Below are 20,762 nucleotides of genomic sequence, written 5' to 3'. Positions count from 1 at the left end.
CCAGTGTGTTGGAACTGCTGGGGGCACCTGAGGAGGGGAGAACAGCATCATGGATGGCTGATCTCCCTTCCTGTGGGTGAAAGAAAGTGGGGGAAAGGCTGCTGGTGACATGGAGCACATCCCCCTTTGCATAAATACTCCCTTCTCCCACAGAGGAAAGTTTCTGTGACTCAGTGAAATGTGACTCCTTGGGTTTTTTCCTGCCATCCAGAAGGGTGTGTATCCAAAGAGATTAACTGGGGGAACAGGCTTGTTCATATACAAGGGATTTTTTTCTATCTTGCTTTAAAAAAAAAAAATCAGTTTGTCAGCCTTTACTCAACTTGTTCCCAGTCCAGCTCCATTTGATCAAAATACAGCAGCTTCTATCATTATCTCTCTTACCTCATAATATTTATTGCCATTAGGGAATTGGATACAGTATTACCCAAGATAGCTTTGTTATCAATGACAATAAATCCCTGTCCAAATGTAGCACCAGAAGCATGTTGTTATTCTTATTTTTAATTTTTTTTTTTCACAAAGTCTCCCTGGTTTAACAGTGAACTCTGAGGCAGATAATTGTTTTGGTGAACCATTAAGAATTTTGTCTCTTTGGCCAAATGAATCAAGATGTGGCACAACTGTCATCTCTGTGGAAATCCAGTACTGCTTTTCATTCTTGCACGTCTTTGCCTTCTCAGTGACATGTATAATACAAGACAGATCTCTCTGAATATTCATAGTACAGATGTGATATGGTTTAATTTGAGCTACATCAAGAGGATATAAACTCTATTTCCACTTGATGTCACTCTTCGCTTAGGTCTGTGGGAACTTAACACTAAGGGATTGTCTGCATCAACTTGATACCTGATGGTTTGTTTGGTTTTTTTAAATGTTTATTTCATCTCATGGTTCTAACTGTGTTTTTTTTAAGGAGAAAAAGTGCTAAAGATGGTAATGATGATATGTTGAGCTAGGTTTTACTTGTGTGATTGTAGCATATTTCTGAAGGGGTAAAGAATTTGTGAAACTTCACAGTGTAGAGATGCACTTGGATAAAATTCTCAGGTATTAACAGAAAGTATTCATGAGTCTATTTCAAACAATTCCCCTGTGCTTGGGAGACCTGATGCTACTCTGCAATAAATTGCCTCTTTTTTTATATTTGATATCTCACCTTTCCTTATTCAGTTTCTTTGCTTACAACTATGTTTTTTTGGAGGGGGAGGGTTTGTGATTTTTGGGGTTTTAATTTTTTTTTTGTTTTTATTTATGGGGTTTTTTGTGAAAGGTTTTTTGTGTTGTTTTGTTGGGGGTTTTTTGTTTGTTTGTTTTTGTGGGTTGTTTGTTTGTTTTGGTTGGTTGGTTTGTTTGGGTTTGTTTGTTTGTTTTTTTGGTTTTTTGCAATTGTAGCTTATGGCTTTGGGGTTTTTTGCTTGCAATTGTAGCTTTTCTATGGCCGAATACAGAAGTGGCTGGCATGGAATGGACAACACTGCATTCCTTTCCACCACTTGCTTATGTAAATTCAGTATACAAGAGAGACTTGACCCTAGTGAATACACTCTCAAAAGTCATTTTGGGTCAGGCCAATGAGCTAAACTCCTTATTAATTGATGTTCTGCAATGATCTACTAGAAGCAGCAATCTAAAATATATCACACACAGGTTTTGGTTGCCTGTGTTTCATTAGGTTGTCACAGGATGCTCCTGATTCTGGGGTGTTTTATTTTGCCCTTCTCTTCAGGGTTGCACAGAACAGCACAAAACTGCCCCTCTGTAATTACATTTCAATGACACAGCTCAGAAATTTGGCCCTTTATTTTGACAGCCATAATGTCAGAATATATTGGTCACAAACAAACTTGGAAATTAAAGTTCCTCTAAGGTGAGTTGTGAAGTTCATGTCTTTGATACTCAAATGTCACCTGGCTTTGATTCAAAGTCAGAGCAGAGGGGATCAAATTTATATGGATGTAGGAGCCTCCCTCTCCTCCCTGTATCCATATCATAGGAAACACTTATGTGGGCTGGAAGGAAAGCCCCATGGATGAATTTGGAGTTCTGTTCCCTGCTGGCTTTTGCTCCCACAGAGCTGGTGCAAGCAGCTGATGCAAGCCCAAAGAAAGAGGTTAAGAGTCCCAACCTGCTTTAAGTTAGTTTTTCATTTGTCAGTGACGTTTCCTCTGTGTATGTCCCAAAATGCCAAATCAGTGTGTTTGTATTCCAGCCTCATCTGTGAGTTACTGAACACACAAAAGCAGGCCTAAATTATTGCAGCTTGCACAGGGCTCTTGGCAGCCCTTCCTTGTCTTTTAGGCTCTGACAAGGCTGATTCCTTTTCAGTGTCTGCTAAATGAGAGATGACTGCTCATGCAGGGCCACCACATACAGCCTCTTTGGTTCTGTGTTACTCCTATACAGACTTTGTTCCTGTCAGAAAAAATATACTTTTAATATTTATATTCAGTTTTCTTTGATATTTCCATTGAAAATATTAGCAATAATTATCATTAATGTATTTGATGGTATTATCTGAGTATTTAGGAACCAAAATTACACCTCATACCCTACAGTCTGATTCATTTTTGGGAGACTATAGGTAATTGTTGCAGCAGTGTTTTCAAGCCTGGTCTTCTACTAAAAGGAGTTTTCCAGTTTAGAGGTAGAAGTACAAGGTAGTTCAAAAAAATTAATTTCCTTTCTTGTATCTATTCTTTTTCAAAGAAAGTTATATTGTAAAAAGCAGAGCATTTACATTCATTTAACTCTCCAACTTCTGCTAAATTTTTAAGTACAAAGTAAATGTTTGTCTTGAAATAATTCTATTCTGCACAGTTTAAGCCTTCAGTTATACTTAGGCCATGCATTTGGATCATTCACTACAAATGAGAAGCTGACATAGTCTGATCAAGCAGGCATTTACAGGTGAGAGCAGACATTTGTAATATTTAGGCTTTTATGTACAAGTGGGGAAAATACTCCCTCAGGTTTCTTTCATCAGATATTTAATAAATATAATAATAGACCTAAACCCTTTTTCTGTGTCTATAAATAATTGATTAATTTTTACAACCATGGGTATTGAAACTTATCCTGAACATGTTTGTGTTTGGCACTGAAATGTGAATTAATTGGTTCAGTTGTGTGCTTAGCTCATAGTATCAGTCATCATGATTTTCCTGTTGAAAGGCAGAACTTGGTAAACGTGATCTCCCCTGCTTTTCTCACCTTCCCTCTGGCAAAAGGGAGGGACATGAACTGAACAGCCCATTACAGCTGTTCAGAACAGTTCTGGTACCAGTTTTTATAAAGAAAAGCTCTCAAGGGTCTGTTTCTCTTGTATTCACAATACTTGTTATGTTCATTTATGTGCACATTAAGACTTCTGAAAAAATTATTTCTTTACATATATTACACTGAAGGCAAAATTATGTGGAACTTATGACAAGGAAAAATGGTGTGATTTGAGGATGATCCCACAGATTGTGATTGGTATTTGTTTCCATGCTGGAACAGCATCCCTTAGTGTGTGAATATTGTCTGAGCCTTGCCTGAGGGAAGCCTGAGGACCTGACAGAGCCATGCAGGCTTGGAGCTCAGCTGGAGATACAGAGATGATTTCCAGTGTGATCATGTAGATCAGCTGTTCCATTGAATACTACCAGTTTGTAAGTTTGGTGAACATGCTTCAGGAACAGGGCATTTAGCATTTTCTTTAGATGTTAACTGGTTTGTTGTTGTTTTAAACTGGAAAAAGCTGCACCCTGTTTTCTTACATTTGGGAATATATCTTGCAGTGGTTTTGATTGTAAATTCAGGTGTAATAGTAGCAATGAGATAAGTGATTTCTATATATTGAAAAATAAATTAGTATTTGACAGTTTCTGAAGAGCAACTGCTTCATCTAAACTAACCAAATAAAGGCCTGGAAGAGAAAGGGGGCTTAAATATAGGCTTAAAAAGGTTCACAAAATACATACTTCAAGGAAGATAAACAACATATGTAAGGACTATGTCTTATCTCCTACCCTGAAAATTAATGGCAAGAATCTCCCTGAACAGGAATAGAAACTATATTTTCCCCAGTCCTGTCCTTGAATCATGCAACAATTCATAAGGAAGTTCATAAGAAGTAGCATTTGGATGTTTTCTTAAGGAAATTCATAAGAAGTGGCATTTTGGATGTGTGCATGTTTTAGGCAACCTGTGAATTCGCACAGGTAGGGATCCAAACATGGATCAGGATGAATCTGCTAATACAGGAGTTTGTTGCTAAGAGTTAGACTGGAAAATATTGATCCCAAATAGTGTCCCAATTCATGGTGGGAATGATTTTAAGAGTGAAACAGACCAGTCTAAGGGAAATGGTTTAGTTGAGCTCCGAAGAAAATATTCCTATGAGGAAAAGCAGCTGAGTGTTGCTCCCCACCCCTGTGCTCTTTACACCAGGCAGAGAAAAGAGGCAGCTACAGTAGTACCTGAAGCATCAGGTAATTTCCTGAATTCTGGGTGGGAACAGATGATCATGGAAGCTCTAGGAACTGTGGAACAGCAAGACACAAGGAGTGGGTGTGTTTGACACCACAGTGAGGGAATGCAGACACTGAATTTATTTATGGCACATGTAATCCTGTTCTGACTAGCACTACCCTGACTGTCATTTTTTATGACTTCACAGGTTAAACTATTAAAATTAAATTGAGTATAGGCGTCAACTTAGGAATCCTGTCCCTGGGCCAGGATTAAGATACATGGGTTAAATGAAATCAATGCAGTCTGGGAGGTAATGTGAAGAACTGGAGAAACTCCCTCTCCATGCTTGGCAAATCTAGTCCAATTCACAGGAATGAATCTTGTATTTTTTTTAAGTGAAACAGGAAATATAGCAATACCAATCAATATATTTCTGTTTTATTGGAACTACCTATGATATCAAATACAAGTAAGAGCCCAGGAATATGTTACTGCTGAACAATATAAGCCTGTAGACACTTAAAGGAGGGCAAAGTAGCAAAAATAAAGAAAAACTAATTAATCAGACTCCTAGTTCTGCTTATGGGTCCCTGAAGAGATGGAAGGATAGGACATTTTGCTTTAAAAATGGTATCTACAGCACAATTATGGGTTTTCATCCATTGTTTTAGTGTATGAGATACACTGGTTGGAGTCTGTTCCATGTTAAGGACTTTACAACCAGCCTGTCCCAACTTACCTTGACTCCCCAGAGGCTGTCTTGGCATTTAGGGACTGTTATTGATCAGAGATGCTATCTTTTATTTGTTCTTGTATTTAAAGTTTGCATTTTTATTCCATTTATTGCCTTTGCATGCATACATTTAGAACCAATCTGTTTTATTTCGTGATTCAATGGGAGCAAGGTTTTGGTGATTTTTGTCCCACTCCTTTTTATTCAACACTTGTTTGCTGCAATTCAGGGTTACAATTTCTGTCTTAGAAATGCCCTAAATATAGAACTGACTTATTTTTACTTCTTTATTTCACCTCTTAAGGTACATTCAGTGTCTTATTGGGAGTCCTGAAGACTTTCTTAAGTTGTCATCAGGAAAATAATTGGCAAGCTACAAATCATTTCCTGCTGTGGGGAAGCTGACAGTGGAAAGAAGGTAGGAGGAAACAGTTTCTCTGGTTTGAAATGGATGAAAGACCAAAAAATGACCCTACTCTACCAACATTATTTTCTTTCTGAAGATAGGGAATTTTTCCTTCCTTAGGCCTCCAGTGAGTGTGGAATTAATAAGAAAAGGATGAAGCATTGCTAATGAATCAAACACTGTAAAATCAGTTTGCTCAGTTTTCTGTCCATGTTGTGCTTCCATTGTTTTCTTCATTAGGAAAAGTAAACACTTTTGGTTTTTGCTGTAATTTGTTATTTATGTTGTTGCTTTGCATCATATGTTCTGCAGGAAGTTTCTCAGCTTTTCTCTGTAGCTTTTGACATTTAAACACTGATCATCAAAGCAGTGTTGTGGAATTAGGATGTAACTTCAGAGGTTTTAGTGTTTGCTCTTTTAGAAATGCAGAAATACCGACTGACATCAGTTCAGAAGATTTAGGTTCCCTTTTGGCAAAGCTGTCAACTTTTGATATTTCTAGTCACTTTTCTTCCCTCAGCTCAAAAGGAGATTGATCCTTTCTTTTTGCCAATCTCTTGTTGATGTTCTTACAACATTATTCTCAAAGAATTCCAGGGAATGATAGTCTTGATTTATGTGGCTCTATTTTATTCTGGATGACTCAGTGCATAAAAAGAAATGGCCACTGTTCCTAGGCAAATGAGGCAAAAGTCTACAACATCCACCTTGTCTTTATGGTAGAAGGATCTAAACAAGTTATCAAAACAACTTAGATATTACCTATTTTTGGTGGGTTTTGGTTTTGTTTGGGGTTTTTTGTTTGTTTGGGTTGGAGGTTTTTGGGGTTTTTTTGTTGGTTGGTTAGTTGGTTGGTTGGGGGTTTTTTGCTAATTAGGCACAGGTGAAAATTTACATTCCTATCTTGTGAACCTTTTAGAAAAATATTTATTTCCCTATTGTTATACTGTTTCTCAGACAGCAATTTTCACATGGACAACATCCCCTCTAATCCTTTGCTGAGTGTATCTCCAGTCTTTAGCAAAAAACTATAAAACTGAAGATTTCCTGGAGGAAAAAAAAAATCAATCACTGCTTGATATATGATGCACAATGGAAGTAAATGCTTGGATGTAAATCCTGTTTGGCATTTCTCTTACATTTTGAGAAGATGATTTATTCACTGAGCTCCTCTTTTGTACACTGAGCTGTTCTTTTCATACCTTTAACTCAAGTATTTCAGTTGTCTGCTTTGTAAAGTGACTTCCCACACAATTACACCAACACAGTGGAGGCAGGAGTGAGCGTAGGTCAAAGCTTGATGCAGAGGGTTGGGAGACATTTTTTAAACAGAGGAGAAGCCAGTCTGTACTCTCACATGTACACAGGAACAAAATTTCTCCTCATACACAAGGAAGGACTTCTTTGACAGTAGCTGCATTAAAAGTATGAAAAAAACCTCTGGGTTTTTCCCTGTCTTTCACCCCTAGCCCCCAAAATATTTTCTGCTGAATTTTTTTCTTGCTGAAAGTTTTGCAAGCATTTTTAATACCAGCTTTCCAAAAGAAAATCTGTGTAGTGCATGATGTTAATCAGATGTTGTAGCAGACCTTTTCACATGAACCAAACTGATTGTGTGTGATGTAATACTGGATGTATTATGTACTGATGGGCAGCAGGAACACTTGGAAGTTATTGTGGTGCTAATCTGTAAATCTGGGTACAGAGAGGAACGTTTGTCATGCTGAGGGGTAAATCCAGTGTCATTGCATGGATTATTTTACAGGGTTTAGTGGGGACTTTTTCTCCAATGATCATTTTATCTGGATTATGAACCTGGCTTGCTGCATCAGGATATTTGTGAAATGGACATAACTTGATAGGATTTGTAAGAGCTCCCACATAAGGGGAGGAGGTTGTGCACCAACTTCCCTCTGGTGTAACAGCCTCTGTTCACACTTGACCTAAGGAACCTGGAAAATTGGAATTGTGAACAACAATAATCAAACTCTTTAAAAAGTTGAACCTTGAAGTTGTTGAAGTGCACTGGGTCTTGCATGAACAGGAATGTTAAATACCCCAACAGGTTTGCAATGAGCTCCAAGAGAAACTCACTGCCAGGAAGGTTTTGTGGATGTTCTTGTGCAGAGTGATGCTGGCTGGATCATTGCTAATGCTGTAAGAAGTACAACTGAGTCAGCCTAAGGTTTCCTAGTTCACTGAAGCAAGGGACATAAGGCAAGCTTGCCTTCTGACAATAGCATTGCAAGGTCATTTTCTCATTAAGATTTAACAGTATTTGTGTTTTCCTCGCTACTTAATTAAGCAACTGTGATGGTACTCAGGCTGCAGATCAAGTCCAGCAAACAGGAAAGAAAGTTAATCATGACTGGACTATTAACTCAAATGAGAGTCATGAGGTGTTCTAAGCCTATTTTCTGTTGGAGTTTTGGGCTTTGAAACTCATGTTGAATCAGAGCAAGGCTGAACTGTAAACTATGGCCTGATTCAGGTAATTTTGATTGCTGTATAGAAATTCCTAAATCAATTAATGCTATTACAGGTAGACAGAACAGCTAGATCATATTCCTACATTTTCAGATGTTGCCAAAGGTGTGGATAGAAAAGCTGTAGTTAGAAACTGCAGAGTGACTTGGAAACTGCAGGCAGCCAAGAAACTCCTTGTGACAAGAACAACCTCCTTTGTCCCAAATAACCTCAGAAGGGGCCACAGGTACAAGTAGAACTCTGCATGGAGCTGATTAGCTCCCACTTCAGTGGAGTTTAATCAGACTGAAAGAGTGTGGGCACAGTCAGGTGAGTGTGGAACCTTCCTTGAACTGGTGAGATTCATTAACTTTGGTGCTGTGATTTATGGTGCCACTGACAGGAATGACACTACTGGGATCACTTAATTTACCTTTATAGGACACCTTGTAATGAGAAATTGTAAAGAGTTATTGAAAGTTCCCTGTCTCCCCTACTGGTTTACAGTGTGCATAAGTAGAAAAAAAGGTTATGCTAAACTCTTATTTTTATCTGGATTTCCATGGGTGGTCCTTATGCTGCTTTAATAGTTGTGCATGTGAGCATAAATCTTCAAATGATCAGTTTTCACATAGTGTCACCTGACATACTTTATTAAAAAGCTGGTAAGATGCTAGTTATATTTGACAGAATAAACTCCAAATTTTTATGTATTCTGATACTTTTATACATGTGAATTTAATTGTCTCTCCTTGTTCTGCTACCTGAGTTGTTCTCAGTGCTGTTTTCTCCATGCTGGTTTTACAGGACATTGAGGACTTAATTGTTAGTGTGCAGTTGTTCATTTTTCATTCAATCACGTGGTATTGGTGTGATAATGAAGGAAATGGAAGAGCAGGATGGGGCTTAATATATTTTTAAAACCCTTAAGATAAAGGTTTGTTTTTTAATGTGACAATTAAAACTAATTAACCTTTAGACCATGTTTGAATCCAGTGAGATTTTAAAGTTTCTTTAAAGAAATCACTGTAACTTAAAAATGTGTTTTGTTAATTTAATGGTTTAATACATTTAAATTAGCTAAGTAATTTGAAAGAAAATTACTTTGCCATCACTTTGAAACTTGTTTCCATTGGTTTCTAATGGGACTTGAATTCTTTTCCAGATATAATCTGTTTCATGAGGGTGGCTTCACGTTGCAATAATCCTTCTCATTACATTTCTAGGACTTAACTCCTTTACTCCTTAATAACACTCTTGGCAACTGGTACAGAGCAGTGTCCTGTTCCAGGAGTACTCTGCTTTTTAAAAATAGCACTGAAGCTCTGTGAAGCTTGCCTAAGGGCTCTTCTTGATGACTAAACTGAGGATTATCAAATACCTGCAATATTTCCAGCATGCAGAAGAGATCTCAAAATCTCTGGGTTTGTTTGCATTTCCCGGACCTAAGAAAAATGTCTGGGGGGTTGGGGAAAATAGTTCTTTGGTTTTTTGTTTGGTTGGTTGGGTTTTTCAGTAGTAGTTGTTGCACAAATCCTTTCCAAAAAAGCTGAGTGGGGCTGCAGTACAAACTTAAGATTTCTGTGTGCAGAGTTTCCAGGTTGATGTTTCAAACCACCCCTTCAGTTCACACTGGGAGCAATCCTGATGGTTTCTTGCTATGTTAGAATATTGTTTCCAGTGCCTGGTGCTGGCTCACAAATGTCTGTTTTGCAGTGTGTTCAGAAGGACTCCTGCTCCTCAAACACAGTGAGGATGGTGTACCCTGGTGCCTTTGTAGTTCAGTGATGTTTCCAAAGCTGCATTTAAGTAGATGTAGCTGATTCTGCAGTGTCTGAAAGGACTGAGCCTGCAGGGTGTCTCTTTAGACTGTTTTTGTGGTTTTTCTTTGGCCTGGAAAAGTGCAGTGAAAGGGCACGTGACAAACTTGCCTCCTTTGCTGATGGCAAAGGCTCTTTGGAAAACTTCCAATCCAAGGACCATTCCACTTCAACTAAGCAGTGTCAGAAAACAGCCTTGTCCCATCAAACATGGAATAATAATATTATGTTGCCTTTGTTAATTTGATCAGTGTTTTTATAAATTGATTTATTTAAAGAATAAAGGAAAATGAAGAGTCTCTGAAGATAGATTCTTAGATTAATTTAGAGATAAACACTTTTTATGAGTTGTTCTTTAGATTTCTCCATTAATTTAGGGGCTTGTTTTAACTATGTTATTCCAGTTTTTCTCACATCTCCTATGTCAGATTCTGTTTGCATGTCATTGCTTAGGTAGCCTAAAATAGTGGGATGAGCAAGCTCTGGGCATACTCAGTGGTTTGTATTCTCCTCTAGTTAGAAAAAATAAGGCCCCTTTTCTTTAGTGAACCCTATTAGTTTGCATTACAGACAATAGCATTACAAGCTCATTTTTCTATTCAAGATTTAACAGTATTTGTGTTTTCCTTGATACTTTAATTAATTAAGCAACTGTGATGTGAAGCTGCAGATCAAGTCCAGCAAACAGGAAAGTGAACCATGACTGGACTATTAACTCAAATGAGAGTCATGAGGTGTCTCTATTGCTTGTATTGCTGCATTGCATGTCATTTGAAAAGAGGCTTTAGGCCAAAAACATCTGTGTAATGGAAAGTGATCCTTTCTGAGCAAAGTGTGGGAACATCTTTCCATCCTTTCAGATGTTACTATTAGTTTTTCCCTATTAGTTACTAACAGTTCCACCAGCCTGTGGTGCAGATGCTCACCCATGTATTTGCACAAGCTCCATAAAACAGGAGGTTCAGAAATATAGAGGAAAATGTGAAGTAATTATGAATATGCAGAGTCAGCCACTGGCAGTTTTTTCTGCTTCTGAGAGTGAGAGGCAAATGATGTTCTTACTAAAATCTAAGTCAGTAATGGCTAAAATTAGCATTTATATACAGCCAGAAAATATATGTCAGGTTTAAGTGGGTGGTGGAACTCCAAACTGAGCCAGTAGTTAAACTCAGTGCTGTGATGAATATAACCTACTGAATTAATCATGTTCTTTGTCCATTGAGGCAAAATGTTACTGAGAACTAATCCACATGAAGGATCATCTAAAAGGCAGTTTTAGGCTGCTTTGTAAATCATGCTGTAAGGATCTGGAGCAGTCCTCATCCTGGTTCCAAGTGTGTTTGTTATCAAGGTCATTTATAAATGGTATGCTCTTGGCAGCCAGTGATGGTGTAACTCTCCTCTACTGGCAGTAAGAAAATTCCAAACTCTAGATCAAATGTATAATAAAACATTTACTATATAGCACAAAGACTTGGTTGTGTGGTTTTGGGGTTTTTTTAAATATACCTATATACTTGCAAATCTAAGCTGAGATGTACTGGTTCAAAACCACCAAACCCCAACATCTGTTGTTCTGAAGGGTGTTTTGAGTTCTAAATCTGTAGCATGAGTGCATGTTGCTGCACTCAGTGGTTTTGTTCTTGTTTCATTTTGGTTATTGAAGCCCTCTGTTCATCTGGTAACTCAGGCACAGGGTAACAGCAGTGTATTTGAGCTGCTTTCTGTATTGTGTTGGATTCAGTGACATTGGAGCAATTGGCACAATAGTGTTGAGTTCACTGGGAGTGTGAGGACTCACAAAGCACTCAGCAGGCTCTTCTGAGGCAGTGGGTAGCACCATTGCTGTCACACTGTTCAGGTGCTTGTCCTGTCTGGGGGTGATCCCTTGCTTGCCAGTCAAAGGATTCCTTTCCTCCTGTGTCTCCAGCCATGGGACTTGATTTGGGCTGTGTGGCATGGCCAGAACAACAGCTTTGGTTTGATGCTCCTGATTTAGGCTGAGCTGTTGGGACACTATGCTTCCCAGCAAGCACTCCAAGGCAACACGATTTTCATACCTTATTATCCCCTTTCCCATTTCCTGTCCCCTTTTCCCTGCTGGCATACTTCCCTGTCTCCTATCCAGTCTTCTCCTTCTCTTGCTTTTTATCCTGGTCCCAGTTTTGCTACATCTACACCCAGATCTGGCATTTCTGATGCATTACCTAGATAATCCCAGTCTTTTGTGCTGCTACTCGTGCAGTTACACAAATGCTGCTGCCCTCTACTCTCCAGAAAATCCCAGCACTCTCCTGCAATTATCTGTGGAATTAATCTCTTTTTCATGTAATTTCCACATTCCTAACTGTGAAGCCCAGTTGTTCTTTAATTTCTGCTATCTGTACCTCTTCTCACCTGTGGCATTTTTCCATGCCATGCTCAGCAGATTTCCATGTCCCTGCAGCCCTAGTAGGTATTTAAGACAAACTCTCTCCTTCTGCCATGCCTTTTCCCAGGTGGAAGGGCTTCTCTGGGCAAGAGCCAGTTTTTTGATCATTCAAAATGTCTATAAAAGGCTTTTTCCTTGCCCAGCAACCCAGAGAAGTGAAATAAAACTGCCATGGCAGGACACTGAGCACTGAAACTGAACTGAAAGGTACTCCAATACTTCCTCACTGCAGTTTAGTTATTTTCATAAAAAGCTGAAATATTTTGTGACTCATGGGCTTCCTGTTGTCTCAAAAGTTGTGCTGTCATTTCTAGAGAGACAGAGATTCTTTTTCCAAGGTAGCATCAACAGGTTTCCCAGGCTAACATAATGATTCTGTTTAGTATCCACAAGGATTAGAAGTGTTCTTTCAGAATAGTAGGTAAGAGAAGGATCAGTTAAATTACTGATCAGATGAAGTTGATAGAATAAAGACACATTAATATTTAGAAGCCAAAAATTATTATGTAAATATTAATAGTAATAATAGTTAATATTAATACTTTTAGTTAATGGTAATAGTTTAATAGTTAATAGTAACAGTAATTAGTAATTTTAGTTTAATAGTTAATAGTAATACTAATTAGTAATTTTAGTTTAATAGTTAGTAGTAATACTTTTACTCACATAATACCCTTTTTAGTAACTTCAAAGGAAGCAAGGGTTTTCTTTAAATTATCTCACTTTTACAAGTTTTTTTCCTGTAGGCACAGCCTCTGGGTTTATGGGCACAGGAGGGAGTTCCCAGCAGGAGCTGAGGCGTTTCCTTTGCTGTGCCAGCCCCAGCAGGGCTGTGGGAGGCAGAGGATGTGGGAGCAGGAGCTTTGCCCCTGCCCCGGGGGAGTCTCTGCTGTGCCAGCCCCAGCAGAGCAAACGTTTGTGGTTTCACATCCCGTTCCAAGGAGCTGCCGGGGCAGGAACGGGGATGGGCACGGAGCAGGGACGGTGACAGGCACAGGGTGACATCCAGAGGGTGCCACCAGCCCGTCCCTGCTGCCCAGGCCGGGCTGAGCAGGCTGGTGACCGTCCCTGTGTTTGCTCTGCAGGGTGAGGAAACCAAGCCTGGCGAGGAGGAGGATGAGGAGGTGTGGGAGGATGGAGACAGCGGCCACCAAAGGCTGGGGAAGGCCCAGCTCCAGGTAGGAGATGCTGCCTTCCAAGGAGAGGGACTTGTCTGTCCCACTGGAATTTGGGGTGTGAGGCCAATGGAACAAAGGGGTTGATTCCATTTTCTTACATGGGCCAGGCTGTGTTTGAAACAGCCCAAGGTAGCAGAGAGCTGGAGTCATTTCCTAGCAGGGAGATTGACTTGGAAGCTGCATTCCAAACTCTTGTCCACATTTATTTTATCTCCCACATGGAGATGCCTGAGGAAGGTGGGGTGTTTCTAACAAAAGAACATCCCAATTCATCTGTGGTAGAGGGTTAAAAATTAAAGTGTGAGTGGAGGTGCCTTTAGGACTCTTCCAATCCCTTAGTATATGAATGGAATTGAAATTAAATATCCAGATCCTGACAAGCTTGTGTGAACTCCAAAGCCTCTGCAAGTGTTTTACAGCCAGGGAGGGAGACAAGAGTCTGGAGTCTCTCCCCAAAAACTGGCTGCTGTTTGCTTCACCGGGCATAGGAATGACTGTGGATTCCCTGGGGCTGTCCGTATGGAGAAAGGTTTATTTATGTGCCCTGGGTTTATTCAGGGTCTCTTCACAATGATGGAAACTGATTTCATTGAAATGCCAGAGGTGCCCAATGCTTTCCCCAGGCAGAGCTCAGAGCCAGCCCTGTGGGAAGGGGTTTAATGCCCATTTTCCCCATCCCTCCAGGCAGCAGCAATGGAGCACTTGAGCCAGACATGGCCAAGGTGCCCAGTGCTGGCAGGAGGCAAATCCAGGGATTGGACAGTGGGAGTTTGCACTGCTCCTGGAATCCCAGGCCTGGAGCTGTGCTTCAGAGAGACCAGGAGATGCTGCCTCACTCAAACCTTGTTTAAAGCTCAGCAGCCTCCCTGCTCCCTTGGCATTATTGCTGCTCCCTTTGCTGCTCTTCCTTATTATTATTAATTATTGATGTCATTGTTACTGTTGTTACTATTGTTACTGTTGTTACTATTGTTACTGTTATTACTATTGTTGTTACTATTGTTACTGTTGTTACAGTAATAGTAATAACAGTAACTATAGTAAACTCCCACTCCATGTCTTGCACAGCCCTTTCCTTCCCAGAGGTGCGGCTTCAGGAAAGCCCCTCCAGCCTGGGAAGGAGCTCCTGGCTCCAGACACGTTCCCCGTGCCCAGGAGCAGCAGGACCTGTGCTGTTCCCAGCAGGTGACAGAGGTGCCTTTCCTTCCTTCCCTGCTGCACTTTGGCTTTTTGAGGGGTCTCTGGGGGTCTGAGGGAGAAGTTCTTTGTCACTCCAGGGCAGAATTAGCCCTGGTCCCACTGAAAGCAGGAGGAATTATTTTATCCCTGTTTTTGGATACACATTTTGTGTTTTCTCTGCTGCTGACACCATGTGGTGAAGCAGCAGCTCCCAAATTTTCAGTGCTGCTCCCTGGAAGAGTTTTCATTTGTAGAACCATGAATTCCCTGCTGGAATCCAGTCACAGCCCCCAGATCAATGTGCAGTTTAAGGTCTTACACCCTGACCAGGACAAGTTCCTGTTTCTAGACATGGAAAATGGGGGAAAACTCAGACTGGAGTGGGGCCAGGATGCAGAATGGGGCAGTGAGGCAGCATGCTCAGCCCAGGCTGGGGCTGGCACAGGGGCTGTCCCCTGCTGGATGACACCTGTGGGGAACAGATCCTTCTCTTCCTTTGTCCAAAGTCCAATGGCAAAGGATTCAGGAACTCAAAAGTGGGGCCTGGAATGAAAATGGTTCTGTTAAAATTAGGCAAAGAATGTGATAAGAAAAAATGGGCATCTTTTTTATGTATTAAAATAGTAGGGAATAAAATGTTGACAAGGGGCGCTTTTATTCAGTGTCACCTTTCCTTTTTTATGGATAGAACCCCATAGTGAGCAATCAGAACAGAAGTAGGAAAGCCAGGAGCCTTTGATTTCCAGAGTGGACCTAATTTCTATTTTCTCCTCTCTTTCAGGACAGGAAAAAACACTTAACTCATCCCATCTTTGCCCAGAGCTTTGGAGTTTGAGCAGCCAAACCCAACGGGCTCCAGCTGCACTGGAGGGTCCCTGGTCCTGCCGTGGTGTGGGGTGAGTCCCCAGCTGTCCCCAGAGTGTCACAAACCCAGAGGGATCTGCCCTGGTTTCAGGCTGTCCCTGCAGTCCCCAACGCCTGAGACCCAGAGAGAGCCCTGTCCAAAGGGGCTCTGTCACCTTTGTCCCCTTGCCAGGAATGGTGGCAGCCCCGGGAGCAGCTGGGAGCTGGGGCAGTGTCTGGGGCTGATCCAGGGCAGGGCAGGGCTGACCCTGGGGGGGTTGGCCCCCCACGCTGAGCTCAGGCAGGATCAGGGGCACAGATGCTGCATTTTGTGCACCCTGAGAGTTTCTGTCCCCCCCGGGCATTTCCTGCGGGGCTGGGGCAGCGCAGGGAGCAGAATTAACCCTGCAGCTGCCGTGGCCATTGCTGGCCTTGGTCTCTGCTGTGCCATCCCACCGTGGCCATTTGCTGCTGCCACTGCCACTGCCACCCCCTGGGGCTGTGTCCTCCTGGCAGCCCTTCCCAGCCCCTACAGGAGCTCCAGTGGTGCCTCTGGGCCTGTTGGGAGGGTTTGCTGGGAATGGGCCTCACCCCTGGGAGGATCCTTTTGTTCCAGAGCAGACTCCAGAGCTTTTGGGCTGCTCAGCTTCAGGGTTGGATTGCAGAAGTGCCTGAAAGGAAGAAGAACAATGAGGTTTGTGCAAGTGGTGCATTCAGACCCCACCTGGCAGCCTGTGCTCTGTGTGGGAGGTTGTTGTGCACTGGCACTGCAGGGAATGAATGTCCCCTTCCCAGTTCAGCCCAGCAGATCCCAAAGGCTCTTACAGGAATATTTACCCTTTCCTTCCCTGGGTGATAATTTCATCTCCACCTGCTGTGAGCCATTCCTTGAGTTCTCCTGGAGAAAACCTCACAGCAGAGGAGTTTGCAAAGAGCCCAGAGCTGTGTTTGGAGCAGAGAGGGCTGAGAGCTGCATCTGCCTGTGCTGCCCCAGCCTGGCAACATCCCCATGGAACAGCCTGGGCAGAGGGGATTGGATGGAGCCAAATCCCTTCATGCAAGAGGTTTTCTCCTGTGCAGATCAGGCATGGGCAGGCAGTGAACTTTGGAAATCAGCTGATTTCCCCAGAAAGCATCACTCCCATCAGCATGAGTGACAGGACCTGTGCGCACCTCTCAGGAGTCACCCAGCCAAAATCAAGGGCAAAGGTTGGTTTGGGTCTGAGGACTTGAAATAACTTTGAAAGAGAAGAAATAACCTTTTTCTTCTTGCTTTTTCTTTCAGATGCTGGAATTGCCTCTGTGGATGTGCACTGAGCTCTCACTGCAGGGAACTGCCAGGCCTTAATGGTGGTGAGTTCATGTTCTTCTCACTGGGAACTGGAAATAATTATTAATTATTTTTAGTTAATGGTAATAGTTTAATAGTTAATAGTAATTAGTAATTTTAGTTTAATAGTTAGTAGTAATACTTTTACTCACATAATACCCTCTTACCCTTCAGAAATGTTTTCTGAAACCTTGTCCCTTTGGTGCCCCACTGTGTGTGACAAGGACAGAGAAAGTGAGCAGAGGAGTAGCCTCAGGCAGGGGAGGGGCAGGAGAAAGGCACTGTGGGCAAAGGGACCTTCCTGGCATCACCAGGGCACCTGTGGGGAACAGAATGGACACTTTGGAGGTGAGGAGCGGACAGTTTGGGACAAAATCTGAGTTCATCTACAGGGTAATAAATCAGGGATATTTCTGAGAGAAAAGCTGAGGTAATGAGTTCACCCACCTTGGCCCAAGTTGTGTTTGCACAAAGTGGGACCAGAGGTGAAGGTCAATCCAAAGCCAACCCTGCTCAACCTCTAAATCCCAGGATAAACTCTACAATTGCCCATTGAGGGACTAAAAATTTGTAAGAATGGAAGCAAGAGCATTAGGAAGGTTCCTGGAAATGCCACGAGAATGTTGTCATAGCATCTTTAACAGATCTTTAAGCTTTTTTGACAACAATGCATTTCTCTGTTGGGATTATTCACTCTGTGGGCTTTGGGGTTTGTTTGGATTTGAACTCCCTCACAGTGGCCCTGACACTGCTCAGGAGCTGGTAGGACAAACAGTCAGAGCTCCTGGCAGGGGCAGGGTGGTTTCCTCCAGAGGGGATCCAGCTGCTGCCCACCAGCCGGGCCACAAGGGTTCTGCTTTGACTCCTGTCTTCTTCCAGGGCAAGAATGATTTCAGCTGATTCAGATGAGTTTCCGGCAGTCTCATCTCCCGGCACTTCCCAGGCAGCCGATCCCCTCTCCCGCCCCTCCTGCTCTGAGCTCCCGCCCAGCCGGCGCCGACTGTGCAGGGAATTTGTCCTGCCAGCAGCAGGACAGGAGCACTCTCACCCTGGGACTGGGATTGTCCTTTTGGGGGATGCTGGGTACTGGGATTTAGAGAATTCCATACATTTGGCTGCTGAAATTTCTCAGCCCAGGGGCTTTGGATGACAGGGTAGCAGCAAGATTGTTCCCTGAGTGGTGCCTAGATTTGAGGTTCAGTATCAGCTTTGCTAGTTTAGAGGAATTATACCTGTAGTCCCCTATTCCTTGCTGAATTCCCACTGGAATAACCTCCCAGTGCCTCCTGCAGCATAGATATTCCTACACAGAGCTGTCTATTGAACACCAGCTGTGCCAGGAGCCAGCAGAGGCTCCAAGGAAGCTCACTGGGATCAGGACAAGGACAGGTTGATATTCCATAGTATTTGCTATTTATTACCCTCGTCCCCCAGCCAAATGTTTCCCCACAAAATTTTCCATCTGTCTGCTACCAAAAACCTCATTTTTACATCAAAATGTTCATTCTACCCATGTCCCCATGGGTACATGACAGAGTTCCCATTCCACAGGAATTCCATGGGCTCCACCCCTGGGCTCGGGCTCCCGCTGATGTTTTACAGCAGCCGAGGTCGGGAGTGGCCTCTGGGAGTTCTTTTCCCTGAGGAGAGGGATGCACATCCCTGCCTTCAGGGCACCTGCAGTGTGACCCACCTGTGCAAGCTTCCCAGCAGTTCTGCAGTTCCAGCTGGCTCCCTGAAAAACTCCAAACTTCATCCAAACAAAACTTCATCTAACTCTAACCTTTTGTTTTAGGGCGCCTCCGAGGGCCTTGCTTGGGATTGAATTTCTGTGAAGGGAATTCCCTTGGCTTTAAGGCTGCTGCTGGAGGATGTCCCCAGGCTGGAAGGGAAGGGACTGGAGCGGCTGGGACACCCCTGGTGGCTGTGTGGGAGCTCCAGGAGGTGGCACCGGGAATTGCTGTCTGAGCTCTCTGCAGACCCAGCGTGCAGCACTCCCGGGCAATGGCAGCTGTTCCTGGGGTGTTTTTGGGGTGTCAGGGGGCTCTGTCCGGGCTGCAGCAGCTCCGGGGCCCGTTCAGAGCAGCCCCTGGCCCAGGAGCCGCGGGCAGCCCTTGGTCCGTGCCCATCCCAGCGCTGCCCGGGCATCCCAGCACCCGCCCCGGGTGTGCCTGGCACGCTGCCCGCACGGGCAGGACACTGAGGCGCAGCTCCTGCCCGGCCCGCACCGAGGACAGGAGGGGCCGGTTCCCTCCCGGGGCTCGGCCTCCTCCCGCCCCGCGTTCCCGGCCGGCCGGGACACGCGGAGGGAGCGCCGAGGGACATTCCCGGCAGGGAGCAGCAGTGCCCGAGGGCTCCGGGCAGCGCCGGGCCTGAGAAGCAGCGCCGGGCTCAGCCCCGCCGTGATTCGGGGCTGTGAGCGCTCACCTGCAGGAAACGCCCCTCGGCAGGCGGGACCAGCCCTGACACTGCAGGAGAGCTTCGGCCGGGGACCAAGGGAGCCCTCAGGACTGGCCTTGCTCGTTTCTCCCTGGAAAGGGACACAGCATCAGCACCTTTACAGCCATCAGGGAAATGCTGAAAAAGACAGAAAACCAGGATTATGGGAAGAGTTTTGTGCTGTTGTGTCAGATGCCAGCCAGTTCTACCCTAGAGCCATTCCAGAGGCTGGTGTGCAAAGCAGCGTTAGCAGAACATGTGCTGATTTTCCCAGGAATTCCCTTGCTGGAAGCAGCCATTCCCATCCCAGGCAGGACCTTTCTCGTGACCCTGAGATTGGCTCAGGTGCTTGGAGCAGGGTGCTGAGAAGGCCAGGATTCCAAGTTTAATGCCCACATGGGCCAGTCACCTACCATCGTTTGACTTGACGATCCTCGGGACTCTTTCTAAGAATATCCTGTGCTCTAGAAATAAAAAATAAACAGTTTTCACTGGCTTTTTAAACCCAGAGGATTTTGCATTGGAGAGCACAAGCCACAGGGAAAGTGGGGAAAGGAGGGAGAGCATCAGATCTTACCTGGCAGATGTCGAGCGAGTGGAACCGAGCCCGGGCAGGGCCCCGTCCCGCACCCGGCACAGTCGGAGCAGGAGCAGCAGTGCCGAGCTCGGCCCCAGCGCCCGGCCCGGAGCGGCTCCTCCGGCCCACGGCGATGCAGCCCCGCTCATTCCGCGGGGACGCAGCGGGCGAGAGCCCCGGGGGTGCGGGCACAGAGTCCGGGTCCCGCTCTGCGCACGGTGGCCTTGGGGGGTACCGGGGCTGAGGGGGCTCCGCATCCCCCGCGGGGGCCGGGCCGGGAGCGCCCCGGGGACCGCCGCGCTCGCAGCGCCGCTCCGGGCCCGCCAGGGGGCGCCGCGCTCGCAGCGCCGCTCCGGGCCCGCCAGGGGGCGCCGCGCTGAGGGAGCGGCGGGGCCGGAGGGGTCCCGGGGCCGTCTCGGGCGGTCCCCCGCCGCCCGCCCGATTCCAGCCGCGATCCAGCGCCTGCTCTGGGAATGCGCCGCCCTCCTGCCAGGCCCGGCCCCGGCACAGCCCCGGCTCCCCACGGCAGCAGCGGGACCTGCCCGGAGCCGCAGCGGGAGCAGCCCCGCAGCAGCCGCGGTGCAAACGGGAGCGGCAGTACGGGCCGCAGTCGCGCCCGTCCCGGAGCGGCTCTTCCCACCCACGGCGATCCCGTTCCCGGTCCCAGCCCCAATCCCGCCTCGGTTCGGCGGCATCGCGACCCGCAGCCCACCGGCGAGGGAGAAGCGGCTCAACCCGGGACCCCCAGCAGACACCGGCAGGACCCGGACCCGAATCCCCAGGCCCAGGTCCCGTTCCCTGCCCCACCTCAGCGTTTTCAAGCCCCGCGCAGCACCGGGAGCAGCCCCCGGTCTTGGGCTCCGCACAGCGCTCCAGCCACGGTCTCGCCGCATCCGGGA

General features: G+C 44.9%; 1 protein-coding gene and 1 long non-coding RNA gene across 4 annotated transcripts; one reads left to right on the top strand and one right to left on the bottom strand.

The window, feature by feature from the left end:
- Positions 1-14,586: 14,586 nt before the first annotated feature.
- On the top strand, positions 14,587-19,790 carry LOC132074724 (uncharacterized). Of its 2 annotated transcripts, XM_059474702.1 has the most exons (4): positions 14,587-14,680; positions 15,456-15,570; positions 16,803-16,870; positions 18,643-19,790. In XM_059474702.1, exon 4 carries the CDS (start codon positions 18,719-18,721, stop codon positions 19,673-19,675), a length of 957 nt encoding a protein of 318 aa, XP_059330685.1. In that variant the 5' UTR covers positions 14,587-14,680; positions 15,456-15,570; positions 16,803-16,870; positions 18,643-18,718; the 3' UTR covers positions 19,676-19,790. The 2 variants fall into 2 exon arrangements, with proteins under 2 accessions (XP_059330685.1, XP_059330686.1); XM_059474703.1 differs by lacking the exons at positions 14,587-14,680; positions 15,456-15,570 and having other exon boundaries at positions 16,836-16,867.
- Positions 14,745-19,402, bottom strand: LOC132074726 (uncharacterized). Of its 2 annotated transcripts, XR_009418643.1 has the most exons (4): positions 19,275-19,402; positions 16,777-16,897; positions 16,109-16,188; positions 14,745-15,217 (listed from the first exon to the last, which is right to left on the bottom strand). It is a non-coding gene; the product is annotated as an uncharacterized LOC132074726 (long non-coding RNA). The 2 variants fall into 2 exon arrangements; XR_009418642.1 differs by lacking the exon at positions 14,745-15,217 and having other exon boundaries at positions 15,428-16,188.
- Positions 19,791-20,762: the final 972 nt, after the last annotated feature.

This window comes from Ammospiza nelsoni, chromosome 6, assembly GCF_027579445.1.
Source record: "Ammospiza nelsoni isolate bAmmNel1 chromosome 6, bAmmNel1.pri, whole genome shotgun sequence".
Lineage (NCBI taxonomy): Eukaryota > Metazoa > Chordata > Aves > Passeriformes > Passerellidae > Ammospiza > Ammospiza nelsoni.
The sequence above is the reverse complement of the archived record's forward strand: the minus strand, read 5'-3'. Positions and strand labels throughout refer to the sequence as shown.

What these genes read in the sequence shown, in the direction of transcription:
- LOC132074724 (XM_059474702.1), top strand. Translation starts at nt 18,719, where the DNA reads ATGTCCCCAGGCTGGAAGGGAAGGGACTGGAGCGGCTGGGACACCCCT.